Source organism: Ambystoma mexicanum, chromosome 7q (assembly GCF_040938575.1).
Source record: "Ambystoma mexicanum isolate Mex_15411 chromosome 7q, UKY_AmexF1_1, whole genome shotgun sequence".
NCBI lineage: Eukaryota > Metazoa > Chordata > Amphibia > Caudata > Ambystomatidae > Ambystoma > Ambystoma mexicanum.
Genome location: NC_090941.1, coordinates 987,032,472 through 987,047,925, shown reverse-complemented (window position 1 = coordinate 987,047,925; position 15,454 = coordinate 987,032,472). Strand labels below are relative to the sequence as shown.

Here is a 15,454-nt window from a genome sequence, read left to right as displayed (position 1 = left end):
TCACACTTGTGGTGTTTATCAATTTACAGTACTGCATTTTGGGCTAAAGAGCTCCTATCAGCCTTGTAGGAGCTTTTGGATCAATTCTTGTAATAACAATCAAAAAAAGTCTCTGGAAAAGTATTGTAATCTAATCTGGTATTTTGAATTAGTAAGCTATGAGGGTTTTACCACAAATCCAGTGAAAACATGAGGCTACCAGAGAAAGAATGATCTGTGATCCTTTCGGGGTTGCATTAGCTATTACAGTTTGTTCTTTAATTTGCAACTCGACCAGGAAGCACTGACGGGCTGGCCAACAACAAACCTTAACCATTGGAAGCTCTAAAGATCGCATTGTGCCCTCAGTCAACCTTTAATCAACCCTTGTACTTCAAACGTAGTCATTCCGGGTATGCTTGGGGACTGTCCTGATCCATGTCGGAGAGGATGTCGATACAAACAGAGATGTGGTCTATACCAGGTAGTTGGGGCGCTTAGGTTAATAATTGGACGTAAAACACCAATGGAGATAAAATTGGGAACAGCTGCAGAGCCTTGCAACAAATAGGCTACCCCTGCCAAATGGAGAAAACCCATTGTGTTGAGACATTTCGGCAACTGTAGAAAAACCATTTCATTTAAACATTTGAAAATAATTGTTCTTGTTTAAACAAAACAAGTAAACATTACCAATATCTTGAACATCTTTGATTAATGTGGTAATAATAGTATCATATTGGAACGAGCGCTTTGAGATTTGCACACATGCTGTTACCATGTCAGAGAGGAGAAACCCATGTTTTTCATCAATATCCTAAAGGAACTGTCTAGTCAGCCATTTAGTAGGAAGAGTTAGCCAGCAAGTGGGCAAGAAAGGCTGTTTTCGCCTGATGAATATTCACACTGGACACTGACCATGCACCCTCCTTTAGGTAACAAGGATGCAAGTTTGTGATTCAAATACCGGAATACTTTGATGTTTCCTGACTTTGCAAATGTTTAAATCAAAATGTGAAGAATCCTAAAAATAGAGACTTTCTCGTTTCGGCTAGCCCAATCAACTGCTATACCGAACAGACACTCCAAAACCTTTAATCTAACCCTGGTCCCAACCGATAGGCCCACAAATCGATATCCTCAATCACACTTGATGCACGGTTCGCTCACACTGGGATTATGTTACGTTACATGAACGTTTATACTGCACCAACCATCGCCATAGTGGTCTTAGAATTAGTGGAAGAATAATTGTGCGATTGCTCTGAGATGGATTCTGGAAGCCCTTGAAGTGTCGAGGCCAGAATTGTCAGTGTTTGTTTATGCACCCACGGCAAATGCCAGGTGTATAATCTGGGAATGCCAAGCCAATGGACAAAAGTGACAGAACCAAGGACAAGCTTTGTAAAAAGGTGAATGCAGTGAGCCACAACAGGAGAAAGGGATAAGGAAGAAGGAATTAGAAATAACCCTACAAGAGCCATACATGCAGGGCCTCTCAATAAGTGCGAATTCGCTAATGCAATCTTTGGGACTCGTGGAGCTAATGAATTGGCATAATTTACCTACCACGCAAACTCCAACCCACTACAATAGGCTAAATGTCTGCTATTAGCACGTATAGCATGTATAAATTATGCTTTACTAATAGAAATCCAAGAGCAGTGAAGTGAAATGGAGCCCAGAGTACGAAAATGTCATGAAACGTATGAAAAGTATAAAAGAGGTTATGCAATATAGAGAGGACACATGTGGTGCGATACTCATTGATTCCTGGCACGTAGCAATTAAGGCATAGCACCTGTAAGACTGTGCAATAGAAAATAGAAAAGGTCTACATGATGGGGGTTCTTTAAGAACTTAGCAAGGGATTGGAAAACAGCGATTTTTATGTCTTTAAGTGAGTTACTTCGCCACCCCTCCTCGCCCCCGGCTACCTGATGTGAATATGGTACGCGTTTTCAGACTGTCAAATTTCCAATATGAATAGCTGACGCATTTAGTGGAAGCTGATTATTTTTAAATAACTTGTCCTTAGTTATTTTAAGTTACTGCGCTTTTAATGTGACTTTTTAACTTTGAACACTTTAAGTTGTCTTCCTCATCGGCATACTCCACGGATGGGATGGTGCGACGTTTAGATCTCTAAAGTGACTACTCATGTGAATGCCTTAAAACATTAAATCCAAAGTCTCAGCTGAACCTTTTTGTGTTGTATCTGACAATTAACATCCACAGGGCACACAATCAAAAAGGGCACCTTCTATATTGCCCTTCATGCCACAGAAAGAGCCACCAGAGCTCACTGGATTGTTCGCACACTGCCGGTACCCCACAGTCATGGCAAGTCTAGGCGGATCTCCGTGCTCGCGCACTCTTGCAAGACCACCAGCTACAATACTTGGAATCCCAAACAACACAATGCTTGTCAACTAGACTTGCTGTTGTTCTGGAGCTTTGCCCACATCAGTGTGCAGTCTTTATCTTTCTAGTGTCTGATCTTGGTCTGCCCCCGGAAGTCTGCATTGCCTCTTTCTGCATTATCAGGATCCTGGTATTTGACCCCAATACTTTGTAATATCTTGTGTTCTGGTTTACTGTTACTGAATACCTACCTCTGGGCATTCCCTGAATGTTGTTTACAACCGGCTGTCTGAAACGCTTCAAGCTAGCCATGACCTTTATCTTTTTCTGAACTTATTCCTTCCTTTACTGCCTTTGTATTCTCCTCTACAGCCCCTCGAGGCATTCCTTCCACTTTTTCCTGCTACTCTTGTCTGTCTCTGCGTTCCAAAATACCATCTGGTACTACTGTTCTCATGCTCACTGCCTGTCTTCTGATTTTGGGTCATTGGTGTTCTCCCTTACTGTGTTTGTGACCCGATTTTGATACCCAATTCTTCAAGCTGTCGGAACTGGACTTCCACTTGCATCCTTCTGTTGTTGGGAGTAGAGTCCGGTCCTGTCTCATCCCCTCATTTGTCTGTGTCCCGGTGTCAATGGGATAGTCCTCTTGTAACCAGCCAACGAAACCATGGGCATCCCACTGCTTTGGTCCATTAACTACCTAATAATTTTGCCTGAGAATTGTTGTGTGTAGTTGCCTCCTTACCTATACATTCACCATTGGTTGATCGGCTGAGTGGCTATCAGTTCACTCGGGTGCTGGGGGATGGGTGAGGTCTGTAGAGGCTGGCATTGCGGACCCACCCACAGACCTGTATAACCCGTCTGCGCATTCAAATGACTTTTCTGTGCCCAATGTCTTGGTTATTCCTTTTCCTGTGTTGATCCTGACCTAATCGATTAACTGTATGTTGCTTTGCACTTATTATCAGGAGACCGTTAATTAATCTTTTCTAACACGCTCACTACCGCAGACCAGTCTCTAAGCGCGGGACCAGGACTCGAACCTGTGTTGCTTTGCTTTGTCTTGCGTCCAAGACAACTGCGTTGCCACTTAGCTATCCTCACGGCCGGTTACTTCAATATAAAGCTGTCATAATCAAAATAGAAGAAACTCGAGGACAGAAATTGTGTAAGATATTTCAATACAACTTGGAAAGTGGGATGAGCCTGTGGCCCAACCTGTTTTGGAATTACTGCGATTGCTGCCTGTGTCATGGTTGAGGTTTCCTTTCTAGAGGGGAGAAATACACTGTACAGTTTGTTTGTGGGGGCTACTAGTTTTGATCCTTTATACTGTGCGACTGCACTTTATGCGCATGCCAGATGGATGATGTATTTATTTGTAAGGATTTTTTATGTTCTACTCTTTCACCCTGTCAAGTATCAATCCAGATTAACTGTTTGCATGTTAGTGTTTGTTGGACTGTTCTTATTTACAAAAATTGGGAAACCCATATCATTCCTACTGGGAACTCTCTGTAATTGTGATCACATTTCAGAAAACTTGCTCCCATAGGGACCTAATCTTATCACATATAAGACATTCCCCCTAATATAGTCTATTTTTCCAGTACTTCTAATGAAGCCACTAGACCATTTTAAGAACTCCCCCTTCTACAAACAAAACATTTCTTAGGAAAGAGACAACATAATTAATTATACAAAAATGCATTTTAATGTGGCATGTTATATAAGAAGCTTAAATGTGTAACAAGGATTCCTGCATGGATTTGAAAGATCCCCAATAAATAGAGAAAAGAAATGTCACATTAACACACAACCCAATAGCAACATCACAACATAGAGACATGCATAGTGCAACTCTTCGCCATTCAGTATCATTCCTGCATAATTAGTTTGTTGACAACCTCAAAACCATCTAGCTGGAAAACATATATGACTGAATCATTAAGATTAGATCCTTTTATTATTTGGTTCATACATTCATATTTTTTGTACTCTACAGGTGCCAACCGGTTTCAGCTGTATTGGCCCATTTCTTTACAGTCGGACAGTCTTCTTCAGGGTAATACCATGCAATACGGAAGCTTTCTACATGTATATCGGAATTATAATATCCAACTAAAAAATAACGAAAACCCCTAAAAAATATTAGGTATATTTTTCCTTCACCTTCTTTTTAATGCGTTTTACCGAGTGCAAAGAAGTATGGATTTCAAAAAGATATCCGTTTTAGAGTTAAAATATATTTTTCCTTGCTTATGATCAAACATTGGGAATTATTTTCTCTCTAAAAAATCACATTACTGCCAACTTCAAAAGCTATGGAGTAAAATACTTTCACGCCAAAGCTATGGAGTAAAATACTTTCACGCCAAAATCTTATCTGGAGCCTCTGACATATGTACAATTGAAAAATAATGTAAGGAACAGGGACACCCTTTGATTGCGCTGAACCATTCCTTTGACATTGTTGTCTCTGAAATAATTTCCAAAAGACTTTATTAGTTTTGATCCTCGTTTACAGGCAAGAAAGCAACATTTATTTTTAAAGAAACTTGAATCGCCTTAAGTAAATTCCCTGTATTAGATAGTAACCAGGAGTTTACTGTCCTCTGTGGGAAAGCTGTACAGTTGATAGACGTGTGAACTAAAATAAGATATTGATGAACGAGGCAACCGTTAACAATTGTTTGAGAGCAAACTAGTAAAGAGATGATGAATTTTTGAAAACTTATGTATGTGGGAAAAGCACTTCTAGTCTCTGGCCACATTGATAGTTGAACATATTGATATGGGTCTATATGTGACAGTATCCTCAAGACCTGTATTTCGGCCTGGTTTGAGTTTGATATGATGGTTGTTATGCTAGTTCTTGCCGATTTATTCATCATCTTGTTAAATGCCTGATGGGGTTCCCTAACCACTATAAATTGCACCTTCGCTGCTGGGTGGGTATTGGCGGGGTGTTCTGTGGAAGCTCTACCAGGTTTTCTTTTTGTAGGGGTAAACTGATGCCAAGTTACATCTCCCACTCGTTATATTTATTAGATGCCCTGTTTGATCATAGCACCAGTCCATCAATTTAAATGGAAAAGCATTTGCTAGATGGATTTCTAGACAGCAGTTCCCAAAATCAACTGAATGTAAACTGCTTATTGTATTTCTTTTTAATTTAGTCTGTTTCTTTCAAAGCTTTAGGTTTTGCTTCTCTTTTTTGTTGAGCATACAGGTGCCACACACTCACGCCAACAACTGCTGGTTGGCGGTAGGTTAGACCAGAGAGCTCATTCCTTCTCAACTCTCCCTCGAACTATTCTACTTGCCTTCGTCTGCACACCTTTTAACCTGAAACTCCCTAAGAAACCTATCTCAAAAGAAATGGCACACAACACGGAATGCCTTGGGGTTTAGGGGACCTCCCTAGATTTCTTTCATTGACTCACCCCTTCACCTCGTCCGCTGCACATCTATCCTATGCAGCATGTACCACTAACTGCCATGCATGCTGGTGCACCTTAAGCACACTGCAGCGCTTGACTGGCTCAATCTGCACATGCCTGGCCCCACAGCTTCCGACTCCAGGAAGTGGAAGACCCACAGCTCCACATTTATTTACAAGGTCACAGATCCTCTGGTTTCTCTTGATGTGACCCTGGGCAGTAGAACAACCAGCAAAGAAGGGGAGCCCCTGCAAAATCTGAGGTGTACTTTAACTTTCAGGTTACTTCCCATTTTGAAGGCCTGTTCACCATCTCGGGGGCTGCTACTGTATTATGAGAAATGTCCCCTTAAGATTGTCCACTCTCACGACAGTGGGGTGCTGGGAAATTGTGTACAATTCTCTAGGGAAAAGAAAGACTTTCTTGATTGCATAATAGTTGGGGGGATTAAGAGAAAGCTGGATCGGTGCAGGTATCAAACAGAATTACAAACACACAAGCCCACGCAGAACGCATTTCACCTCAGTGTTGTTCAACCCACACTCTGTAGGCCTTCACACTGTAGCTATTCCTAACATCATCACAGCACACAATCTCAACAAACTCTTCATTACTGCAACAAGGTACACTCGTCTCTACACACATCCTTAATGAATTCACCCCAAAGTCCTATAGTTTACCTGATCTGACCCTGGAAAACTGGTTGCAGCCTGATCCTCATTAATTCTTATTGGCCACCATCGACTCCTTCACAGTCCTCATATGTCACTCGACCCTCACCCCAACATAGAGATTCCATCTCATTTAAATACTTTGAGAATTTTATAAATACTTAATCGACAAAGTCTATGACTGCTTGACCTTCATATTACTCTCACACTCCCAAACACTTTTCAACCTCATCCTTCCCAGTGACCACGATACCAATTCCCCCAAATTAAGATCTCTTCACCAAGATGAATTCAGCAAAGCATAGATTACATCCAACCCCACCGTCCAATACATTCCACCACCTTTCCTTAAATCTTCTCCCATACAAGTCTTCCATACCTATGCCCATCAAGCAGCTCACAAAACACTTAAAGAATTTCTTGCTGGAATCCCTGACATTCATGATCTCCCCAACGCGACCTGCAATGTCCCCCAGAAATCCAGCGTGGATGACTTGCGAGATGCCAACAAAGCCTTTGTGGGAAATCATGTACCCCAAAATCTGAGAACCATCATATCCAGGCCTTCAGACCTATCATTCAACAGAAAGCTATTCACACACAGAATAAACTCTGATGCAGGGCATCTGTGTTTCCTCATCAATAGAATCACAAAATACATGAACCCATCAAATCAAGCACCAGACACCCAGCCACTGTCCTCAAAATGTATTATTATGGTATTTATTGAGCGTGGACCTAGCTTCAGGAAGCAGCAGAGCACTTTACAATCATAGGGTGAAGAACAAGGTTAGGGAGAAGAGAAACAATGGAGCGGGGATCTAACCGGGGAGGAAGGGCAATTGTCAGCAATAGGGTCTACAAGGAACCAGAAGAGTAAACAGTGGTAATCTGATCACCCAGTCTCGTGTATGGACAGTGGCAGGTCAGAAGGAGGAGTCAGACACATTGAGAATATTTGTACCTATTATTTAATGAAAATATATGACAAAAGCCCTATTGCTAAAAGGAACGGCCCTGCCTTTCTAAATTAACTAAAGGTGCTTGTCTGATATCAGGAAGTCAAAAAGTATAGGTTGTCCTCAGTCCCAAGACTAACTCTGCCTGACCCTCCTCCTAATATGAATAACTCAAAATGGGCCAAGAGAATGGGGTCATTACAACTTTGCCCGTATCCTGGCGGTGAATTCGCCAGGATACTGGCAGATGGTAATACCGTTGCCAGCACTCAGTCTAGCAGAATTACCACCGGATTATGAGTGCCGGTAAGGGTGGTAAATCCCCATTCTATGGAGTCCAATTGTACTCCATGGGGGATTTGCCGGTATTACCAACACTGTTTTTTTTCTTGCCGGTAGGGTGTCAGAATTACCTCCAGCTTAAAGCTGGAGGTAATTACTCCACCCCACTGGCTACTTTGTCGATGCAGAAACATGCCGGTATATGGTAATACCAGCACGTTGATCCTGCAAAGTTGTAATGACCCCCCAATGTGTCTCTTCTCCTAGTCATCACTCATCTTGCCTTCTTCTCTGCAGCTTTCTCTTTAAAGCTGCATCTTCTCCCCCCGTGGCCATTGATACACAAAGGACTCTGTTTAGAATAAAGGATTTATTTTTAATCTTCATTGATAGTCTCTTGACGTTTCCTTCATGAGGTCCTGTAGCTCTTCCCATACACTTTTGAGCCATGCCCTCTCTTCAATGTCAGTTTACCCACCACTTTCCTTGAAGTAGTTTTTCCCGCTCCTGCCTTTACTGGTATGTATCATATTCATATTCCTATGTTTTGTATGACTTTATCAATTCAATTCCCTTGACAGTCTGTTTTCACAACACTTGTTACTCTTATTTGTGGTGGGCTCTCTTCTCTTCAAGCCTCAATAACCGGGGACTTCCCCCTTCCTCTCAGGGTATTCCTTTCCACTTCTGATCTATTTTCCATACAGTATTGTTTGTTACCCTCTGTATCAGTTTCATATATATCCAATTCTCTTCACTTAATGCCCAACTTTCATACTTGGGACTTTCAGAGTCTTCTCTCTTCCCATTATTTTGCCCCGGCGGCCTCCCATCTCTCCCGGTACCTTTTCCAATGCAGGAGAACCTTGCAGTGCTTGGCACACACTCTGGTACTTGACATCCTGTTCTCTCTCCTCTGTGCCTTTCTTCGCCTGTATAGTGTTCTAGTCTCCTCTGACTTCGGGAGCCGTCCGCGGATGCAGAGCAGGATTCCCTTCTCTGGAGGTCTCGACGTCGTTCGTTGGGCATCTCACCCACCAAAAGGCAGCAGTAGTCGCGCCACCACTTGCACAGGTCTTTGGTCTCCGTTCAGCCAACGGTTCTCCCGTTGTAAGATTCGTCGGCTCTCTGCCATCTCTCTTTCCTAGCCTTTCCAGAAGTTGCAGGCTCTACGACTTTGCTCTGCCTCTCCAAGGGCTTCCCCTGCATACCATACTCTCTCTCCACAATGGTCACTTTTCCCAGTTAAATGCATGTGTCGTTTTAAAGAGATATCACAGCTTTCTTGTTATGGCTGTTTTATTCCCAAATTGCCTGAAGTCAGATACAAGGATGACTGTTTGATCTTTCATTGTGGGCAGTCCCATATAGACTGATATGGCATTGGGTCTAGGGAATTCCTCCTCAGAATTGGGAGTCTTTGTCCCCTAAGGGGGAGTCACCCCCATTCAGGTCCCATTTGCCCATTCCCCTAGGGAGGGTCTTGCGCATCGGGCTCACCTCCCTAGCCTCAAAGGGGGTTGCTCCCCTTGGGGAGAAGGCACCAATACCCTTGATTCGTCACAGGATCTAAGTGTTGGGAAGGAGCCATTCCTTGAAGAGGAGGGTCTTGAGCTCCTTACTTAACTGTAGAATCGAAGGGGTGAGTTGAATGTTGATTGTAAGGAGTTTGCAGAGTCTTGGGCGTAAACAGAGAAGGTTTGTCTTCTGTTTTTTTCCTTCCTGCACTGGCTGAGCTGAAGTCTGCATATGTCCTTACTTCTGGTGGATCGTAGGCCTCCGGAGATGCTGAGTTTCTCACTTAGGTTGCTTGAGGGATGTAATGAAATAGTTCACTCTACAGTCTTTAGCACTTGCCTACCTCAACAACCATCTCGCATCACTGAAAACAATTGCTTATATAGTAGGCATCCGCCCATCCTCTGTGACATAGACACTCCCAAACAAGGCCCTCTCACCCTTCTTATAGAAATCTGTGCCTTCATCACTGAATAGGTCTTCCCTTGAATGTAGCCAAATACTTCATGTTCTAAAGAACCTGGACCGAGAAGTCGTCAGTCAGCAACTACTACCCAATCACACCTGCACCCTCTTTTTTGCTTTTGTGATAAGGTCTTCCACAGAGCAGTCACCTTTCTGACATGAACTTTGAAGGATGGATGACATGCTCCAGCTTTGAAATTGACGTCTGCCTACCTCGTTTTTAAAAACACACTGCGATGAAGACAACGTTTTACCGCAGAATCAAACTCTATCCCTTCTGTTTAATTTATATATCAGATCTATCTGCACGCTCCTGGAACGCCAGGGTGTGGTGTTTACCAACTATGCTGACGATACCCAGGTGGTCTTTAAGTTAACAGGGGACTACAAGCAAGATCAGGACAACCTGTCTAGAGTGTATAACCACATAGAATCTTGGATGACCTCAATTGGCTGTGTCTGAATGGAAACAAGATGGAGCTTCTGCTGGTGGCCGCTCAGCAGGCTCTCTCCAAGCTTGGCTCCTGCTATAAATCTTTTGACCTAGGCAAAAATTCCATCAAGGTTCCGAAACGGGTCAAAACCCTTGGTGTACAGATTGAATCTTCCCTTAGTGCCGACGCCCAGGTCAGCCAGCTGTCCCACACTTGTAACTACCACCTACGCTTACTTAGGACTCTGCGCCCTTTTATTACCTCGAGCCATGAGACTGTCCAGATTGGACTATTGTAAATCCCTGTTGATCGGAGCATCTTCGAGCAACCTGAGAAAAGGTCAAACAATACAGAACGACACGGTTCACATCACGAAAATGATCTCAAGGAGATGCAGCATCACAGAACACAGAAGGGACATGCACTAGCTTCCAGTGAATGAGCGTATCCTCTTTAAGAGCCTCACCATTGCTCACTGATGTAGTTTGGAGCGGCCCCTAAGTATTTAAAAGCCTGGGTGTCTTTGTACACCCTGCGCTCTACAACCCAGTATCTGCTTGTCTGTCCAAGTTTCAAGCGCTCATGGGGCAGAGGTAGATCATTACCAGTTATGGCAAGGTCCTGGAACTCTTTTGTCTCCTGCCCTTCGACTTGAAGAAAATCTGGGTCTGTTCATGAACTCCTGAAACTCTTCAAGTAGCTCCTACCCGCGTCTTTTTCTTTGAATCTGCTACCTTGCCTGTCCTGTCTTTAAAGGCCGTTCCTTGCGTGTAATTGTGTGCCCCGATGCCCTCGGGATACCAGTGCGGTATAAATAAAAATATTAACGTGCCAACCTAATTCAAGAGCAGCAGAGCGCTTTACGCAAAAGATTGTGCCAGAATTGGGTTTAGCATTTGATCCAATAACACAGTACTGTTGGTGGCGGGAGAGAGAGTTTTATTCATCCGGCAGGTATTGTTGAAATAGCCACGCTTTTAGTGTTTTGCAGAACTGGAGGATGGTGGGGGCATTTCAAGCCTCTACTGGGGTTGAGTTTCAAATGGTGCGGGTGTGGCAGGAGAAGGACTGCTTGCGAGTCTTCGAGGGCTAGCTTTGACTCCAACCTTTTGATAGTATTGCTGCGTGAGGTGTAAGAGCCTCCAGTGGTGTGGAGTTGGGCCGCTAAGTATGTTGGAGTTTCGTTTGAGACTGCTTTGTAGGTGATACGTACAGTTTCTACCAATTTGTAACCTTGCTAAAGTGATAATCTACCTCTACTCATTTTCAGAATTTGAAACAGTACCCATCTTGCATAACACCAATTAATATCTCGATAATGGTTACGATTTAGTAAAAAGTCCTGCGTTTTTCTGATGTGACTGAATATTTGCAACCAATATACATTAATTTGGTCATGGGTTGTGAACAGTGGATGGGGAGAGGAGATATGTAGTGCCATATTTTTAAAAATGTTGACCAAAGATCAATTTTATAAAAAAAAATTCTGGTTTAAATTGCTAATGCTGTGTGGGGGGGAAGCATCCAAAAAGGCTGAGTTTATAATCCTGAAAGGGAGAGTTGGCTGAATTCCGGGCGTTTGAAAATACTGAACAGCCAAAAAGTTCAAACATATCCCCCATTCGGTGGCAAGGACCGCAGGGGAGTTCCTTCGCACCCTTGTTCACTATACTGTGAGCAGGGATTGCAAGGGTGTCTCCCGCAGCCGATCCCGTAAAAATTTAAAAAACAAGAATTTTTAAAAAAGGAATAGACCCTGTGGCGCCGGTTCCCGGTCACAAAAAGTGAAAGTGAACAGGTTTTGCAGGGACACGACGAGTCGACGGCACACAGCGAAGTGTGCCATTGCAAGGTAAGCGTGGGTGTGTGAATGGGGGCGGGGTCAAAGTTTGAAATGTCCAGGGGAGAAAAGAACAAGTTCTTTTTAGAAAAATTACTTTCGGTCTTTTCTCCCTCGAACATTTCCACCATGGGCCTCCAACCCCAATCCCTGTGAGGTACTAGTATATTCAAGCTGTGACATTGACTGAAGCAATTTCTAATTAAAGATGGGCTGGTTGGGCTGCCTGTTGCAAGGATAATGACAGTCTGTTTAACAACTGTGACGATGACGAGCTGAACACAAGCAATAAAGATTTCCTGTAAATTATCAGTGCGTCACTCTATCAGTAGATCAACTCTCTTAAAGAAACAAAGATGTACTATGAGTTTACAAAGCTATATTATTATTTCAAGAATTAAAATGTGATTTTCGTGGACCTTTCATTGCATTTTCTTATCAGGTGAGCTGCGTTACTTTATATTCAAGCTTTGTATCAGTCATAATAGATCACGAGAGAAAACGGTGACGTGTCTAAGTAACATCATGGCATACCTCCTTCAAATTACTTGTTGAGGGTCCTGCCCACATATGTTTTTTTTCCGAACACCTTCAATAACCTTTGTCTTTTTCTTTAATCTGATCTCTTGCAGGGAGCATATTACACACAGCCGGTATATGCCGCACAGCCTCATGTGATACATCACACCACTGTTGTGCAGCCAAACAGCATTCCATCTGCCATATACCCAGCCCAGGTTGCAGCACCTCGGACTAACGGTGTGACCATGGGAATGGTTGCTGGGACCACAATGGCCATGTCAGCCGGTAAGAATTCCGTTGGGGAATCAAACAAAGGGGGTTAATGGCCATTCATAGCATCCCATGGATTGGACTCTGTCAGATTGTGTTCATTGAAATCATGATTCCATCCTGTTTTAAAATGCATATTATTCTTTTACAAAATTGTTACTGTGATTACCTACTGGTTTTGGGAATTTCAAATGGTAAACATCTGCATATCGCCAATTAATATCCAGATAATGATAACGATTTAGTAGAAATACCTGCATTTTTCTGCCATGAATATTTGCAACCAATATAAATTAATTTGATCATGCATAAAATTCAGAATCTGTCAAGTATTATCAGTCAGCTTCATTCATTTTGAAGTGAGATTATCTCCACAAAGAATAATTGTTGCAACCTGGTTATTTAACACCAATTCTCCCCAGAAGCATTAGTGTAGGTTTGCTTTCTGCCAGACACCGGAATAGCTTTAGTTTTGTATTGTCGAAATAATTTTAAATTGGGATTTTATCTTTATTTTTAACAAAATAATCCCAAAAAAAAGGCAAAGCCCTTCAGGAAATGTAATGGCATTTTTTTAAAGGCAGTGTGATGAATCAAGAGAACTCTTCCATTCTCCCCAAGAGGAAGCCAACCCTTATGGGACTAAGGAGATGATCCCCGCTGTGTTCAGTTCTCTAGGTGACGGGGCAAGCAGGATTTCATTGGGGGTGATCCCGACCCCCCCACCCCTTCTGAGGGGACAAGGAATCCCGAGTTGACCATACCCAAAACCTCCCTTAATATCAGCATCCCAGTCCTTTATGGGGTATAGACTACTCGCGATACACAGGCCCAGGACCCTTTAAATGTGCTTGGTTGTGCTGCTGACCCTTCCTAGAGGGCTGTACCACCTGACCAATGGTGTTGCGTCTCTTTGCAAGGAGAGACCAAAAGGAGCCGAAACCCTTTCCTTTTGTTGAGGAGCTGATGCAGAACGCGTTGACCACTGGGAGCTGACCAGCTGAAAAGAAGCCGGGATGACAGCGCAGAGCGGAAACTCCTGGAGGCAGGACCACAGTGCAAATGTGGTGACCGAAGAGCCTGCGGAATCCTGCCAAGCCCAAGACCGCTAAAAGCACCCCACTTCGAGCTCTCTGGAGACCGACCTGTGACGTTCGTGTAAGACCATTGTGCCCAAACCGGGGCACTTGCGTGAAGGTAAAGGAACGGACTACCCTAGAAGGAAGGTTCCATGGAGGAAAGGGTGGCCCCCTCCTCCAGCAAGGACACAGTGCAACAGCAGGTACAGGGTACTTGGCAAAGAGAAGGAGGAGGGCGGTTAAGCTCTATGACACTCCAAAAGCGATCCAAATAGCCAAGGTTCCTGGCGGGCCTATAGAAGAACAGAGACTAAGAAAACTACCCAGAGAAGGGGTTACTGAATGCAAGAGAGAAATAAAACATACTCCAAGAGGGTAACGCGAGCTTGAATCTGAATATAGTAACCTACAAGGGGTTCCTGAACACAAGAGAAACATTCCAAGAGGGTGAATTTAATGACAATTACCCACGAGGGGTTACCAAATGCAAGAGAGAAGAAAACACACTACCAAGGGGTGATATTGAATACTGTAACCGACAAGGAGTTGCCGAAGGCAAGAGAGAAAAAATACACCCCAAAAGGGTGACCGAATATAGTAACCCTAGGGATATTTGGTGGAGGGGGTCGAGCACTAACAAGCACAGAAAACTGAGTAGATACATGCTTGTAGGCTGCGTTTTGTTTTCCTTTATTACTGGTAGGGTCAGTTAGATTGAGCCACCGAACCCAAGAAAGAAGGATATGCACTCTGAAAGTGTGATGCTGAATCAAGTAACCCACAAGGAGTCATCAGGTGACGGAGAGAAGCACTCCGAGGGGTGGAATGTGAATAGAAGGTTACCGAGTACAACAGAGAAAGGGAAGCACTCGGGGGGGGGGGTGGGGGGGGGGAATTTGAATATAGTAACTCACAAGGCGTTGTTACATGCCCGTAGGAGAAATGCTGCTAGATGGTGAAATGGAATACAATAATTTGGAAACGGACACCAGAACCCTGAGACAAACTAGGGCTCCAAGAAGGGCTGAACGTGAGCCGAAGAACCCGCAAAATCAGGTTTCAGACTTGAGGGCAAAACATCTTGTACAAAGTGCTGCTAAGAGCGAGCAACCCAGAGACCTATGGAATTTGTTTTATTTCAACTGTATGAGTGGCCTAAAGGCCTGAGAACTCACAAAGAACATTTCAAGAGACATTTGGTGGAAAGGGGGTCAAGCACTAACAAGCACAGAAAACTGAGTTATATACATTCCTTTAGGCTATGTTTTGTTTTCCTTTATTAGTGGTAGGGTTAGCTAGTCATAGCAAAGGTATGGGCAGAGGACTTGGTTTATTTATGTAGGACATTCTGAGGGGGCCCCCTTTTACTATATTTTTAGAATAGGTAACTTTCATTGTAGCAGTAAGGCTAGACCGTTTCTTTACTTTAATAAAGTGAAACACTTTAGACCACACCTAATTGTTCATCTCTTATGTTTGAGCTACCACAAGTGGTATCCGCAGGTGGAATAAGTATGACCGACAAAATCAGACTCCGACAGACCTCTATATGTCTACATCCGTATATAAGTTGACTCCCATAGGCCAGTGGGGTATTAAACCTTATCTAGGTGCAACCCAGA

At 43.3% G+C, this 15,454-nt stretch overlaps 1 protein-coding gene across 4 annotated transcripts in view; it reads left to right on the top strand.

The window, feature by feature from the left end:
* FAM168A (family with sequence similarity 168 member A) overlaps positions 1-15,454 on the top strand; it is an 812,985-nt gene that overhangs the window by 703,760 nt on the left and 93,771 nt on the right. For all 4 annotated transcript variants that reach the window (XM_069640117.1, XM_069640118.1, XM_069640119.1 and 1 more), the window contains one exon: positions 12,594-12,768. In XM_069640117.1, the coding sequence (XP_069496218.1) occupies positions 12,594-12,768 (175 nt within the window). The remainder of the gene's footprint in view (positions 1-12,593; positions 12,769-15,454) is intronic.